Source organism: Apium graveolens, chromosome 5, assembly GCF_009905375.1.
Source record: "Apium graveolens cultivar Ventura chromosome 5, ASM990537v1, whole genome shotgun sequence".
Classification (NCBI taxonomy): domain Eukaryota; kingdom Viridiplantae; phylum Streptophyta; class Magnoliopsida; order Apiales; family Apiaceae; genus Apium; species Apium graveolens.
The window spans coordinates 314,816,828-314,833,716 of NC_133651.1; the positions used below are offsets into that span (position 1 = coordinate 314,816,828).

General features: G+C 39.9%; 2 protein-coding genes across 2 annotated transcripts; one reads left to right on the plus strand and one right to left on the minus strand.

Moving 5' to 3' along the window:
- Positions 1-4,757: 4,757 nt before the first annotated feature.
- LOC141661298 (uncharacterized) lies at positions 4,758-5,264 on the minus strand. Its single transcript, XM_074468282.1, has one exon. It carries the CDS (start codon positions 5,262-5,264, stop codon positions 4,758-4,760), a length of 507 nt encoding a protein of 168 aa, XP_074324383.1.
- Positions 5,265-10,126: 4,862 nt separating this feature from the next.
- On the plus strand, positions 10,127-16,888 carry LOC141659468 (ankyrin repeat-containing protein At5g02620-like). Its single transcript, XM_074466352.1, has 3 exons — positions 10,127-11,423; positions 13,921-14,330; positions 15,509-16,888. The coding sequence occupies exons 1-3, from the start codon at positions 10,898-10,900 to the stop codon at positions 16,346-16,348; spliced, it is 1,776 nt and encodes a 591-aa protein (XP_074322453.1). The 5' UTR covers positions 10,127-10,897; the 3' UTR covers positions 16,349-16,888.
- Position 16,889: the final 1 nt, after the last annotated feature.

A 16,889-nucleotide genomic window follows, 5' to 3' on the forward strand; every position in this document is an offset into this window, starting at 1 on the left:
ATTAGCTTCCCAGTGTTGGTGGGATCTGAAGCTTCCGTGTCTCGAAGGACCAAGTCTCCTGTTAGGAATATATGTGCATTAGTTTGATGATATGTTTAACAAAACACTTAAGTAGAAATTCAGTGTCTGTAGCCTCAACGGATAAGACCACTTTGGCTATCCGTTGATGGTGTAGCTTTACTTAGAAATAAGTCTAGTGTTGTAGCATATTTCAGTCTCTGTATTTAAGATGTAATTCTTAGAAGTTGAGAGAAACTATGAGTCATGTTGACTACTAGAAGATATGCAGATAGGAAGGCCAATTGTAAATATTTCATGCCTTGTAATTTTGTATAAATGAAGTGGTATCAACGGATGACTTAAAGACCTTCAACGGATGAGAAGCTAAGCTTCAACGGATGTCTCTAAAGCTTCAACGGATAACATCCTTCAACGGATGAGTGCATCAACGGATGAAAGCTTCAACGGATGTTCTGTTGATTAACCGTTGATAAGTGGTAGTTGTACCTACAAACAGAGGCACGTGGGTGAACAGAGATAACTGAAATGTGGCAGCCTAATTTCAGGAACATCAGAAAAAGCAGCCGTTCTACTCTAGTATAAAGAGACATTAAGTCAACAAAGTACTGGAGTGAACTGGAGAAGAAACAAGTGGAGATCTTACTTTATTATTTTATATATCCTTGTCTTCACTTGTAAACTTTGTAATATATAAACCAAGTAGTAGCTAGTAATTAGATAAGAATTTTTCCAGAGCTGTTTAGAAAAATCTTGAGAGAAAAATTATCTAGTTTGTACTAGGATGCAGCTGTGATCAAATTCTTAGATCACAGAATTTCTGAAATACCATCTCTGGTGGAACAACAAATCCACCAGAAAAGTTTTTAAAGGTTTATTGTGTTCTTTACATTTGTGTTTGAATATATATCTGTCTGTATCAGCTTAAAGCAATTCACACACTTGTTCATCTAGAACACACAGTCTTTATAAACTGCTCAAAACTTGAAAAAGTTTTGAGATTTACATTCAACCCCCCTTCTGTAAATCTCATTGTTAGTTCTCTAGAAATAACATCTCCAACTTGAAAATTTTTGATCCGGGACTTCTTGCTGAAGTGCTCTTTGGTTTTCTCTTTATACTTTTCCATTCTTGCCACCGCCTGGTCTTGGACTTCATCAATTAGCTCAATATTTATCCTGAGCCCCTCCTCATTTGCTATCTCATCAAAGTTGATTGCTCGATGGGAGGGGGATCCTACTTCAATTGGTAGCATGGCTTCAGTTCCATAAGCCAGCTTGAAGGGGGTTTCTCCTGTGCTTGTTCGGGGGCTTGTTCTGTATGCCCAGAGTACATTAAGCAATTCTTCTGGCCATTTGGTTTTGCTTTCCCTGAGCCTCTTCTCTATCCCCCTGAGTAGTATTCGATTTGTTACTTCAACTTGGCCATTCCCTTGAGGGTAGGCTACAGATGACTTCTTGTGTCGGATACCCCGTTCTTGAAGGTAGGATTTGAATTCTGAACCAACGAATTGTGGTACGTTGTCTGAGACTAGTACTCTCGGGATCCCGAACCTCATTAGAATGTTATCTGTGAATTTGATGCAATCTTGCTGGTTTATTGTTCTCATTGCCTTTGCTACTACCCATTTTGTCATATAATCAATTGAGACTAGTAAGTACCTGAGGTCTCCTCTGGCCCTGGGGAAGGGTCCCATGATATCAATTCCCCATACAACAAATGGGATTGGTGACAAGACTGAAGAAGGTATGACTGGGCTCATCCTGGTCACATTGCTGAAAAGCTGACATTCCTTGCACTTTTTCACGAAGTCTGTTGCATCCTTATGGATGATAGGCTGGTAGTACCCTTGTCTTATGATTTTGTGAGCTAGGGCTTTTGCGGACATATGATCCCCGCATATTCCTTTATGGACTTCCATAAGACAGTACTGTGCTTCCCCTGGGCCTATGCACTTCAAGATTGGGGAGGAGAAGGTCCGGCGATAGAGTATACCCTCTTCGATGAAGAATTTTGAAGCTTTGGCTTTTAACTTTGAGCCTTCCCTTTATCCTCCGGGAGCTCTCCCTTCTCCGGGTAGTTGATAAATGGAGTCATCCAATTCGGGCTGTTGTCTATTTCCATGATCTCTTCAGCTTCTATGCTTGGTTTCTGCAATTCTTCGAAGTAGACGGAGCAATCCAGGTCTGATGAATTTTGAACAAGTTTAGATAGTGCATCAGCTTCTGAATTCTCCTCTCTGCAGATTTGGATGACTTGGGTTTTTGTTATGGAGGCGAGGTAGCTTTGGACCAGAGCCTGGTACTTGGATAGAACTGGATCTTTGGCTATGTACTCGCCGTTTGTTTGCTTTACCACGATCTCGGAGTCACTGTAGATTTTGAGATCCTGGATCCTGAGTGTTTTTGCTAGCTTCAACCCTGAAATCAAGGCCTCGTACTCTGCCTGGTTGTTTGTTGCTGAGAAGCCAAAGGAGATTGTTGTTTGGATTGTGAATCCTTTTGGGCTCCTTAGGATGAGCCCGGATCCTGATCTTTCATTGGTTGAAGAACCATCAACTTTGAGAGCCCAGGCTCATATGTCTTGATCATTGTTTCTTCCAGGGTCAATGTTCATGGGAATAGGCTCTTCTTCCGGGAAATTGCACTCTATGATGAAATCAGCTAGAGCCTGGGCTTTGATTGCTGTTCTAGGAATGAAACTCAAATTGAACTGACTTAGCTCAACTGCCCAATTTACCAACCTCCCCGAGACATCTGGTTTGTGTATTATCTTCCTTAAGGGTTGGTTAGTTACAACCCGTATCTCTCTTCCCTGGAAGTAGTGCCTGAGCTTCCTAGATGCTGTGACCAAGGCAAAAGCAAACTTTTCTAGCCTTGGGTATCGGGTCTCCGCATCTTTTAGCACTTGGCTCACATAATAAACTGGTTGTTGTTTGCCATTCTCTTCCCTGATCAAGGCTGCTCCGACTACCAGGGCCCCTGCTGATAGGTAAAGGGATAGGGGCTCCCCGGGTTGGGCTTTAATTAACACAGGGGGTTGAGAAAGGTACCTTTTGATTTCTTCAAATGCGCTTTGGCATTCTGGGCTCCAATTAACTTCTCTCTTGTTGGTTGCTCCTTTTAATAGGTCAAAGAAGGGTAGGCATCTTTCAGCTAGCTTTGAAATGAATCTTCTGAGTGCTGCCAGTGACCCTGCTAGCTTCTGCACATCCTTTTGTGTTCTGGGAGGCTTCATCTCCTGGATGGCCTTTATCTTTTCTGGGTTGGCTTCAATTCCCCGGTTGTTTATCATGAATCCAAGAAATTTTCCTGCCCCTACTCCGAATGTGCACTTTTCTAGATTGAGCCTGAGTGAGTATTTTCTCAAGTTGTCAAAGCATTCTCTTAGGTCTCCTATGTGACCGGGGATGCTTGTGGACTTTGCAATCATGTCGTCAACATAGGAATCCAGGTTCCTTCCAATCTGGTCTTTGAAGATTTTATTCATTGCTCTTTGATATGTTGTTCCCGCATTAGTCAATCCGAAAGGCAGCATCACATAGGCATAGACCGCCCTGTGGGTGATGAAGGCTGTCTTTAGGATATTCTTGGGATTCATCTTAATCTGGTTGTTCCCCGAGTAGGCGTCCATGAAACTTAGCATTACGTGCCCAGAAGTTGCGTCGATCAATTGATCAATATTTGGCAAGGGGTAGGGGTCTTTGGGGCATGCACTGTTCAAGTCTGTGTAATCGATACACATTCTCCATTTTCCGTTTATTTTTTCACCATCACTACATTTTCCAGCCATTCCGGGTACTTGACTTCGCATATTATTCCAGCTTTGAGTAGTTTCTCAATTTCTTCATCGATTACTTTCTGCCTTTTCGGGGCAAAATTTCTTCTCTTTTGCTTGACTGGCTTCCTCTCTGGGTTGACGTCCAAGCTATTCATCGTTATGGATTCATCCAACCCGGGCATGTCTCTTGGGGTCCAAGCAAATATGTCAGAGTACCCTTGGAGTAGCGATACCAGGTCTTTTCTGAAATTAGCCTTGAGCCCGGATCCTATCTTTATCTTCTTGGGAGGATCGCTTGTATTGATCAGAATTGTTTCCGTTTCTACAGCAACCTCTATCTTGGATTGATCCATATTTGATACCATTTGGTGGATCCGGGCCTCTGTATTCTTCTTCATATAGATTTGACCCTGGGTTGTCATCTCTTTTTGGTTGTTTTCCCCTACTTCAATTGTTTCAGGGTTGGTTGCTTGCACAGTAGGGTTGGTTTGGCCAAGGCCTAGGCTCAATTCAATCTCTTCTGTGACTTGGTTGCTTTTTTGCTCTTCTAGGCTTGGTTTGGTTGCTTTCGGATCTGAGAGGGACTCTATGATCTGAACTTCTCTTCTCGTATCATCCCTTGAGTGGGGGCGATATTTCTTAATACTTTGCTGTTTCCGGAGTACCACGGCCTTTCTTTTATTGTCTTGATGAGTTTCAGCCATTACCAGAGCCTGGCTATAGCATCTTTCAGCTACCTCATAGTCCCCCTTGATTTCTCCTACCCCGGTTGGAGTTGGGAATTTAATTTTCAAGTGTGATATGGAGGTGATTATTTGGATCATGGTCAGGGCTGACCGCCCGATTATGCCGTTGTAGGATGAAGGAGTGTTGATCACGTAGAACTTTATTACATGGGTAACTTGGTTTGGGCCCGATCCAAATATGACTGGCAAGTATAAAGTTCCCTGGATCAGGACCTAGTTGTTCCCGAACCCATACAGAGGGTCCTCTTGGCATTCATTGGAGCGTAAGCTCCCAAGCTTCATCCTATCCACAGTATGCTTGAAGAGTATGTTTACTGAAGATCCATTATCAATCAACATCCTTCTTACTTCGTTGTCAAAGATATCAAGTGTTACAACCAAGGCTTCATTGTGATTCGGGTTGACTCCTTCATAATCCTTGCTGCTGAATGAGATCATCATCTCCGGGTAGGATTGGACGGAGAACACCTCATCTCCTGAGCCCGGGCTCCTAGGGGGAGAGTGCGACCCTCCTAGGACCACATTTATTATATTATTACCCTTCCTTTGCCTTTCTTCTCTCTGATTTGTCTCCCTTGAGATGTATTGATTCAGGTTGCCTTTCTTGATTTGATCTTCAATGAAGTATTTTAAAGAGAGACAATTTTCAGTCTTGTGCCCATGGATTTCATGATAGTCGCACTGCCTGTTGTAAGGCCTGCTCTCTGGGGGAGTCTGCATTGCTTTGGAGGATAATAGAATGGCTTTCCCTTGATCTCTTTCAGAATTTCATCCCGGGTCCTGTTTAGTGATGTCCACTCTAGCTCTTGCCTAGGCTCCCTCGCCTGCCTAGGTGGACCGGGATCGCTTTTGGATTCTGTCTTTCGACCCAATCTTTGAAATATTGGAGTGTTTTGTATAACATTTGTCTGCTGGGTTTGGTTGCTTTGTTTGAACTTTTTCTCCTTATGGTAACCCCCTTTCGGTCGGTCATCAGAAGATTTGTTCCTGTTTCCTCCATTCCGAGTCATTCTCATCGCCTGGAGAACGTCTGTTTCTTTTATGAACCGGGCTGCCATAGAATAAGCAGCGGCCAGGCTTTAGGGCTCTTTGTTTATCAACTCCACAATATACCTCTCACTGCGTTCTGAATTCAGGTTCCTTCGAAATATGCTTAGAGCCTCCCTTTCATCGAGATTCGAAACCTTGTTGATGGCTTCCTGGAATCTCCGCATATAAGTTGAGAGTGCTTCGTTATCATACTGGCGGATTTTCTCCAGGTGGCACATGTGCATTTCATGCATTTTATTGGCTCTGAATCTTCTAAGGAAGGCTCCTCTGAATTCTTTCCAGGAGTGAATGCTTCTTGATGGGATCCTGCTGAACCATCTTTGAGCCCCCCCTTTTAGGGTCGAGGCGAAAAATCTGGATTTGTTTAAGTCATTGTAATAGTATATCTGAGCTATTTATTCGAAGTAGTTGAGGTGCTCTTCCGGATCCCCCAGTCCATCGAAAGAGTCGAAGTTGTAGTGTTTGAGGTTTTTCTGTCGAGGGATGGCTTCTAGGGAGTGGCTGAAGGGCATGAGGGTCTCCCCAACTTCCAACCCGGAATCTTTCTCCATTTTCCTCTGAAGCTCATAAATCATGTCTTTAAGATCTTTCTGGCCCTCCACTTCGTCATCAGAAATGAGCTCGGGGGTAGGGTCCCTCCGTGTTCTTTTGCCTCTTGTTTTAGCTAGGAGCCTCTCCTCCTCCAGCTGCATTCTTTTATGAATTTTTTGCTCCAACTTTGCCTCTTCTTCCTTTCTTATCTGTTCTCTGATTTCTTCTAACTTTTTCTTTCTGGTTGCTTCTGTCTCCTTCTTACTAGGCTCTTTTTGATTCTTTTTGCCTTAGTTCCGATTCGGTCCAAGACAGATCTCCTGGATTGCTGGGAATCCCCGGACTCTTTTTGCTCATCATCTTGTTCAAATTCTATTTGAGCCCGGGCTTGTTCGTCTCTGTAGAGCCTGATTGCTTCAGCAAGTTCATGGCTTGTTAAATTAGCCATATGCTCCTCTGCAACTGGAACATTGGTGTACTTGTACAGATTGAGCTCTATGACATTTCTGGCATCCCTGACCGGGGTATGCTGCGTCAGTGATTTCTCCTGGAGGGTCTCCCTGTCTCCTCCAGGTTCTTGAACTTGAGAGGGGTCCTGATCCTGAATATGGGTACTGGCGGAGGGCCTACCAGCGGTACTTTTTCCTGGTCTTGCCATTACCACAATTGTACAAACAACTGACCAAGATTTGAGGCTACAAATGTGGATCTGAGGTTGCTTTTTTACAGATTACAAAAAATTTCCACAATAATAGCAAACAAACTTTCTGGGCTTTGCTAACAATAATACTAAAAAAGGACAGCATGCTCTAGAACACAAAGAAAATATGCAAGCTAAAGCAGTTCTGGGTTTTAAAACTATCAAGACTATTAAACCCCAGGCTTCAAGACTATCAAGATTATCAAACCCTAAATAACCAAAATTAACAAACAAGAGCGGGCTCATACAAACGTGGCCTAAAGTGACGAGTGCACACAAATGTGGCTAAAATGAGCATTCATATTCAAGAAAGGTTATGGTTGATTGTGTTCTTACAGGCTTAAAAGTGGACTCTCTCAAGAGTTTGCTGATGAAGATGAATCCAGGGGCACCGAGACCCAAGGATGGAGCGCCCCTCCTTCTAGCGCCAAATGATAACTCCGGTGAGCGGGCGGCTCCGTCCGACGCCGTTCCTGGACCTTCTGGGTATAAGTGAGGTGTAGCTGCTGGTTGGGCGCCTGCAAAACAACACCGGAAGGGGGATTTGGCTCCCACGGCGCCTCCGGTGTAAGAATAAGAACATGGTTTTGGAGGAGATGAAGATGTATGTATGTAATGGAAAGGTTGTTGCGTGTGTATGGATATATGAGAGAGAGTGAGTGTGCAAGAGTGTATATTTTTCTAACCCCTAAACCCTTCAGCCTTGGGGGTATATATAGCCCAAAGGTAGGGTTTAGGGGTAGTTACCTCTAAATCTGGGCCGTTGGATCTTGGGAGCGAAGGACGTCTGGCTTGGATGGATTGCTTACACGTGTCCAGGGGAGGACCACCTCCAGAGTATCCTAACGGCCTTCTGACACGCGCCGTGCTTGTCTGTTGTGTTGGTTGTTGATAGCTGTCATAGTCACGTGCCCACGTACCCTTCCTTAGCGGGTTGTGGGATGTGCATGCGTTTGCTGGGTCCCCCTCATGGTGGTCTTAGCCCTGATCCGGATCGGGGTATGCAGGTGGATCCGGATCCGGGTAATAGGATAGACCCGGGCCTGGGCTCCTATGCTTGATTGGCCTGGGAGAGGGGGTCTTAGTAGGTTAGTTGAGCCTGTATTCCTTTAGTCCAGGTTGACCAAGCCGTTAAAATGGAAAACTTTTGTTGTTCTCGTCTTTGGTAAAATCAAGTCCACCGCGGGGTCTCTTATACCCTATCATTGTTAACTTGATATTTGTTTAAATGTTCAATTGAAAAAAAAGGAACAAAGTCCCTAAAATCAGTAATAAGTTTTAAAGAAAATTAAGAAAAAATTAAGTATATTTTTCCTTCCTTTAGAAGAAAAGAACCCCAAATTGAATGGGGAGAAAATGAGAAAATAAAGCTGCAATATTCAGTGCAAGAGTCCGTGTATTCAAATATTCACTTAAACTATTACAACCTTCGTGTATAATACATGTGTTATATATGATTATTATTTTAAAGACCTAATATATCGTAATATATAACAGTAGCACGTAGCCTAGTACTAAACAATAGCATAAGAATTAAAAAAAATAGATAAGAGTTTTTATGATAAGGCTTGTATTAATTTAAATTTTAGAGCATATTTGTATCCTTAATTATAATATAAATATTTGTTTGGACGCGGAATTCGAATGATCCAGGGTAATATATATAAATAATATTCAAACCCATGAAATAGAATGATATGTATTATTTTAGTATTTAAATATGACGGTTCTTACTGTTCTTACGGCAATAGATAAAAGAGAAGAAGCGAGTGAAGAAGAAAGAATCGATTCTAAGCACCACAACTGGCCACTTTAAATAGCGTAAGAAAAGAGATCAGGCTATATTATATGCTTAACACATATATGTCAGATGTGAAACCTATTTATGATCGAAAGACAGCTTACAAGTGAGTTAACAGAACCAAATTGGTTTCAAAAAAAGACTATTTAAGTAAGTCAGTTACAAAAAAAGATGGCAAATAACCGCGCCTCTACTAGGGCAGCGCGTGGAATGGCCGAGAGCGGACCTTTTTAAGTAAGCCAGCCGCTGCCGTCTCGTACAAAGTAACTGAAAGGTAGATTGCCCGTAAGCCAAGAGGTGTGGTGAAGCCCGCCCTATGACCCACAACTACAAATGAGCCTTGCGACGAGACGCGGACATTCCTCATGTTGCGGTTTCCTCCGGTCCGTTCCCGGGTTTCTATGGGGCAAGTTGCCTTTGTTCTTCCGGGTCAGGCTTTCATATCCTTTCAACCAAAACAAGTTGAAACCTATCTTCTAGCGTAACTTGCGCAACACTCTTTTTTTTCCTGCCAGAATGTGCTTTTCAAAGAAAGGGTGGGAAAGTCAGGAAGAAACAGATGTAGAAATAGAAACATCTTCCGAAACGAAGGGGACTAAACAAGAAGAATAAAGAAAGTAGCCTAGCAGCCCCGATACGCCGAAACCTCTTATTTCGGCTAACTTACTGCCGGAGTCAAGTTTCATTAAGAAAAACTGACGATAATGATTGAGAATAATCAAATCAAACCAAGAAAAAGGTACCAAATATACTCTATTCCTATTATTATGATTTAGTATAGATTTACAATTTTGAGTGTCTATGTGTCAAAAATACCACTCACGGTCCATTATCTATGTTGTTTGATTTGAAAATATAGTAAAAAATCATTTTTTTTTCTAAATTGAAATTTAACATATTTTTATAAGTCAATTAAAATTTAACATATATATACTTCAATTTGGAAAAAGAAAAACTAGAAGTTATTTATTTTAACCATATATAAAAAGCATATGTGTAAAAAATCAAATAACTATTTAGGAGGCAAATGCCTTAAATACTGATTGCTGGATATTCCGTCCAAAATAAACATTAAATACACATCTGTGTTCAATTTTTTCAAAAATAATAATGAATATGTATTATGGGAATGCGTATTCACATTTATCTTGTAATGAATACAAAATCTCATGATACATGTATTGACAATCAGTATTTTGGGGCAATTGAAATTAAAAATTAATATAATTAAACATATAAAATTTAGTGCCGAGTGTGTATCCGGAAAAACCGTTGTTTAGAATAAAAGGTCAAAATAATTTTTGACAAGGATAGACACGGTCCAATTAGTCCCTGTTCTGTTCTGTACCATAATTTGTTTATCTTCCTCAACTCTTTCATTATGTCTTGTCTCTCTGACCCCACTACTCTCCCTTATGTAAGAATCCACAATGTGGACCCCACCACCCAACATCTCACCAAACGGTAATCATCTCTCTCTGAGTATCTGATGTTAACGTTAATGGCGGCTGCAATTATTGTACTACTTGAATTAATATATAACTCATAATTGAAAAATACCCAACATTTAAATCATTAAGTTCATGTGTGGTGTTTCTTGATTCTTACTCATTTCTGATTTTAAAAAATATATGTTATCTTATATTTTTACGGTGATCAAAAGATTTATTTCTGGGTTTTTAGTTTTTAATCTTTTTTGTGAATTTGAGCTTGTGGGTATGATTTGAAGTGAGGTTTTGAGCTCTGAGATTTTATAAATTTTAGAGATTTAAAGAAAAGTTTGGTTTTTTTTTTTAATTTTGAATTATATTGTGAGGCTATTGTTTATCTTGATTGTGTGGTTTGATTTTGATTCATTGCATTATGATGAATTTATGATCTAGGGATTATTAAGAAAAGCCGAAAAGGTAGTGAATTTGGTGATTTTTTTAGTTTTCAATCTGTTTTGTGAATTTGAGCTTGAGGGTATGGTTTGAAGTGAGGTTTTGAGCTCTGAATCATTGAGATTTTGGGATTTTAGCAATTGATAGATTTAAGGAAAAAGTTGGGATTTTTATATAATTTTGAGTAGTATTGGAGGGACTATTGATAATCTTGATTGGGTGGTTTGATTTTGATTGATTGCAGTATGATGGGTTTTTGATCTAGGGATGATAGGGAAAAGGTAGTGAATTTGGTGAATTTGAAGCGTTGAGTGGATTATTTTAGCTGGTCGAAACTCGAAAAGATATAATTATTGTGTTCTTGTTTGTATTGGTTTTGGAGTTGTGAATGGTCATGGAGAAACAGGTTAGTTTTCGGCTAGGTAAAATGGAAAAACAGAGTAGTTTTAGAGGGGTGATGGAAAGACATTCGAGCTTTAGAGGGGAGAAGCAGATGGAGAAGCAGCAGAGTTTTCATGGTGGGGTAATGGAGAAGCAGAAGAGCTTTCGAGGATTGATGGAAAAACAGAAGAGTTTTAGGATTGCTATGGAGAGACAGCTTAGTTTTGGGGGTGAGAGGAAGAAAAGCAAAGAGTCGCCTGGGAAGAGAGGAGATTCTCCACTTCATCTTGCTGCTCGAGGTGGGAATTTATCGAAGGTTATTGATATACTTCAGCGGTTTGATGCAAATGCTATAACAGATTTGCTATCAAAGAAAAATCAAGAGGGTGAGACTGCTTTGTATGTTGCGGCGGAAAATGGGCATGCGCTTGTTGTTTCGGAATTTTTGAAACATCTGGATCTTCAGACTGCCTCTATTGCAGCCAATAATGGATATGATCCTTTCCATGTTGCAGCCAAGCAGGGCCAACTTGGTAAGTATTATATGAATTGACCTTGTTATTTTTGTCTTGTGTGTTCTTTTTAAACAAAGGACTGATGTTTTATTGATTTCAACAACGTTTATATTCACCATAGGGTTTTTCATTCGAGTTTGCATTTAGATCGTAACAACTTTATAGAAGTGTTCATTCCTGAGGTTCATATTGTAGCCTGTTGTAATTTAATATTGTGGAGAGGATAGGTTTCATGTTATCCTATCCTACCTCCCCTGAATTACACTGTAAACAGTATGCATACCTTTCCACTGAAATTACTTGAAGAAGTTTTTTCGAGAATACACGATTCCCCATGTGTGCGTGCTACATGTTTTCCATGTATCAAAGGAAAAGGGGAATAGGAAGAAGAGGGTGAGGGAAGGGATGGCTTGCAGAAAGATAACTAGGTCTAGGGTTGCCATTTCTAACAACCAGAACACGAGGTGCTGTATGCATATTCTCTTTAAAATGCAATACCTAACTGAACACTTCCTTTAGGATGATTTATTAAATGGTACTCATTCTTTGTCATCTGAGCTGCACAATGACCTTCCTAAGCTTGTCCAATGCAAAATGTACTTTAAAAGAGAATAATTTGATCCTGCCCTGTTTATACATAGGCGTTGGTGGGTCAGTACTTGTCAGCCTACTAACTGCAATTAGGGGATTAAGTGACCAAAGAATAAGTTTTGTGGTCAAGGATCTTTTGCTGTCTTCCTCGACTTCCTCAATGTTAACTTGTGGTCATCACTTAGGGGGCTGACGGAACTTGTTAGATCTTCCAGGAAAGGATACAAGGTTCATAGAGGAGCATCCTTGCCACTCAGAAACAAATGAGGACCCTAACTACCTCTCGAGATGGAAATACAATTATGTTAATGGAATGGGAAATCTAGGGAAATTTTCAGAACTTGTGAGATTCCATTTCATACTGTATACCTTAGTTGGCAGTAGAAGACACAGCTTATCTGTTATTTTCATCAAGTTCTTTCTCTTCATTAGTATGTCTTGCTTTTTCTTGCTTAATATCGTAGTCCTTTGATCCTTATTTATGAGTTAACTTTGTAAGTACCATCTGGAGCAAGCATTTTATAAGAATCCCTTGTGTAGTTAATGGTAAACGTCTTTAATGGGTACTAAAACTCCTTTGATGGATTGAAACTGCTAATGGAACATGTTCAATTGGTGGTCAGTGCATATCGTAAATTCTTGACTTGGATCGATCTATTTTTGCCAACTCAAATTGTCGCAACCAGAGTAAATGTATTTGATTACAGTAGTGGGAAGGCTCGTGTGTATTTAAGCATTCGACCCTGCTTTTGTGTTTATGCACAATTTTTATATTATATTACTCCAAAAAAAAAGAAATAAAAATGATGTGCCCTCTTTTGGTTGTCAGTATGAGAATTTGAGTTATGAACTACGAAAATAGAAAATTTACTTGGTCAATTTCACTTTAAGAGATCTTCGACTGCATTTAAAAGGCTTCCTTACCCTCTTGGCATTATTTTTTACATTTGGATGTATTTGTCCAGAAACGTTCCTGTTTTTTGTCTTATCCTATATGTAAATATAAAAGGTCTGAACGAATGGCTGAGTGGTACAATAATCTAATGGTTCATTAGGTATGTGTGGAGTGTGGACATACGAGTGACAACTAGTCAAGGCCCAATGCTAGAGCTACTAGCTGGAAAGGAAAGGGCGAGACATCCATTGTACATTACTAATGTTCTATAAGATTGGTGCTGATAATTATTGAGAACCTAAGAAGTAAGATACTGGTGCATAGTACGGGGATATATGGATTCAATGAATATCATAATATGTGGATTCGAGTCCGGGTGGGCGAGGGGGCGGATATGGCTATATATGTTTGATTATAGTGAATATGACATATATTATATACTTTATTAGATTGTATACAGATACATATAATATCTGAAATGTGTCAGTTACGAAACTCCTAAAATGTCCCTAACTTGAGCCTTGATTGTGTTTTATATTTGAAATTTTAATAGAATTTTCTTCAAAAGGTTGGTAAGAATTCAAGGCCGGAGCCTAGAAACCCAACCAACCTTTTGCAAGCCTTAATGGGCCAGAAAGAAACACAGCAGAGAAAATTAATAATAATAATAAAAACGAGGCTAGAGCGATGACACCCAAGAAGAAACTAAACAACATATAAAAACATAAAAAATAATGACAATATAGAAACTAAATAGGTAGAGCTTGTCCCAACACACCATAATATATCATCTAACAGATGCTAATGGAAATCTGGTACTACGGGTGCAACCAAAATGTGCTTTCAACTTTTAGTAAATAGTAATAGATTAGTTTATATGTAAAGATTTGAAACCATGACAGAGGCAGGTGGATAGCCTTTGCCACTTCGCTATTTATGATTCCTTCGCTTTGCCTTTTATTCATTTACGTAATGTGTGCTGTTTTCTATGTGTCTTATATATTCTGCTTTCACGTCATGATTTTGCAGGGGTCCTCGAAGTACTTCTGCAATCTTTCCCCAACCTGGTTATGACTACAGATGCATCAAATTCTACTGCCTTGCACACTGCTGCAGCTCAAGGACACATTGATGTAGTCAATCGGCTTCTCGATGCCGACTCCAACCTTGCCAAGATAGCTCGGAACAATGGCAAGACTATTCTCCATACAGCAGCAAGGATGGGCCACTTGGAAGTTGCAAAATCTCTTTTAAGCAAAGATCCAAGCATTGGGTTTAGGACTGATTTGAAAGGACAGACTGCACTGCACATGGCAGTGAAAGGGAAAAATGTTGAAATTGTGCAAGAACTAATCAAACCTGATCCCTCGGTACTTTGTTTAGAAGACAGCAAGGGAAACACAGCACTGCATATTGCAACAAGGAAGGGTTGTACTCAGGTCATTTTTCATTTGTATCATTTCTTTGATTTATGGTAACTCGCATACTTTTACTTCATTATAGTTTATCCTAGCTTGCACTATAGAACGAGTGGTATCCTTGAGAAAGGTAATTATTCATTTCTCTTGTCCCTACTTCCTGGCATGGTTTTAAAGCCCTAAAACAAATATATTTTATATCTACAAAATAGCACTAGCAAGTCACTTCAGTAATGTTGTGTCTACCCTCTGAGTTGATGTCCATGTTCCCATTTCTCTTGGCTTTTAATTAATAACCATTTATGGTTTTGTGCACATATTTGCCTATGTCCTTAGCCGCTGGCTGCTAAATCAAGTGTTAGTAAATAGCTGCTAAATCAAGTGTTAGTAAAATTCAATCCATATGTAGTTCTCTCCAGTAGGAAGAAGGTAGGTTGACCATGGTTGTCACGGCGCTAAATCGAGATGAGTGGATGAATCAATAATATTAAAATTAAATAATTTATATTTCTCTATATCTTATATATCTGGTTTCTCACATAAATAATCCAAAAGTCCTATATATGTTTTTATTATGATTCCATATGTATAGATATATATACTGACTTTTACACACACACACATCAGTTTTATTGGATCTCTATACATGTGTATGTACCATGTATATGTGTATATCAGTTTCAATTCAACTAACCAGATTATATTCACACACACACACACTAGTTTCTATACATACATTTATACACACATACATAAGATCGTTCTTCGTTTTATTCAATTTTGACGGATTTTTGACTAGATTTTGACCAGGTTTTGCACTGCTCGACCTGACTAGTCGTAACTAACAATTTGCAAGTCGAGCTTCTCGATCACATACACAAGTTTGTTCCTTTCTTCATTCCATTTAACTTCGACGATTTTTTACTAGATTTTGACCCGTATTGCACCAGTCGACAAGTCCACCGACCAGTCGACCACCCAGTCATCCATGACCGACTTTTTAACAATTTTCTAGTCGACCGACTTTCCAGTTGACCCTCTAAAGGCTGACGACTAGTCAGTAATCGTGACTAGTCGAGCGCCATCACAACAATGAGCTTGACATTGTAACCGTAGTGTGGTTGGCACTTGGCACTCGAAGTAAAGGGTATCTAGAGCATTTAAATTTTAAAATTTTCCATTATATGTTTATATTGCAGATCGTGTCTTACCTAGTATCTATTGACGGCATTAATGTGAACGCTGTAAACAAGGCAGGGGAGACCCCTCTTGATATTGCAGTGAAGTTTGGAACAGCAGACCTTGTTGACGTTTTAAAAGAAGCAGGTGCCTGTAATGGAAAACCTCCAACTGCAGCAAAACAACTCAAGCAAACTGTCAGTGACATTAAGCATGATGTTGAGTCACAAATCCAACAGACTCGTCAAACTGGATTCAGGGTAAAGAAAATTGTGAAGCGAATTAAGAAGCTCCACATCAGTGGTCTCAACAATGCTATAAATTCAGCAACTGTCGTTGCTGTCCTTATTGCTACAGTAGCTTTTGCAGCCATCTTTACCGTACCTGGTCAGTATGTTGAGGATAAAACTCCAGGAAATTCCCTTGGGGAAGCACATATAGCCAAGGATCCTGCTTTCATAATTTTCTTTTTGTTCGACAGCTTGGCATTATTTATCTCTCTGGCTGTTGTTGTAGTGCAGACTTCAGTGGTTGTGATAGAAGAAAAAGCAAAGAAGCAACTCATGTTTGTTATTAACAAACTCATGTGGTTGGCTTGCGTTTCCATTTCAATTGCTTTTATTTCTCTCACATATGTAGTGGTGGGTGCCCATGAAAGGTGGCTTGCTGTGTATGCAACTGTTATTGGTAGTTCAATCATGCTTACTACTATCGGGTCAATGTGTTATTGCGTAGTTCAGCATAGGTTGGAGGAGTCAAAGATGAGGAGTATAAGAAGATCTGAGACCCCCCGTTCTGTTTCAATGTCGTCAGATCCAGAGATGTACAGTGAAAATTATAAGAGGATGTACGCAGTTTAAGAGATGTTGACAGTTTGACATCTGCAGATGACTGAAGAAGCGGAAATGAAGTTAGAATGGTCTTTTACTCTCGTAGACCAATATCTATCTATATATATATATTGAATAATAGTCGAAAAGTTCCTGAAAGTACTGGGGAGACTTGCATCTAGAGGGCTATTATGGAAGCTTGCTAACAGACATAAGGTATATTCGCCTCACTGATTGTTTATGTTGCATGTGTCCAGGAGATGAGATTTTAGATGGAATTAAGTAAGCCGGTTCTACATGTTGCGGATGAAGTTGGATCTCCAGAGCAGCAAGGTCAAAATTTCTATGTAAAAACAGTTCCGTCTGAGTCTTGCCACCATCGAGTCTTGCCACTATCGACATGAAGATTTTATAAACGAATGTTTATGTATATATGCAAGTTATTTTCCAGGAAATCTTGCTATCCTGTCTATTCGTGCTACCGACATGAAGATTTTATAAGCTTATGTTCATGTATATATGTTATGGAAAGTCCTCTATATATATCTTTACATGAATAAGTTATGCATCT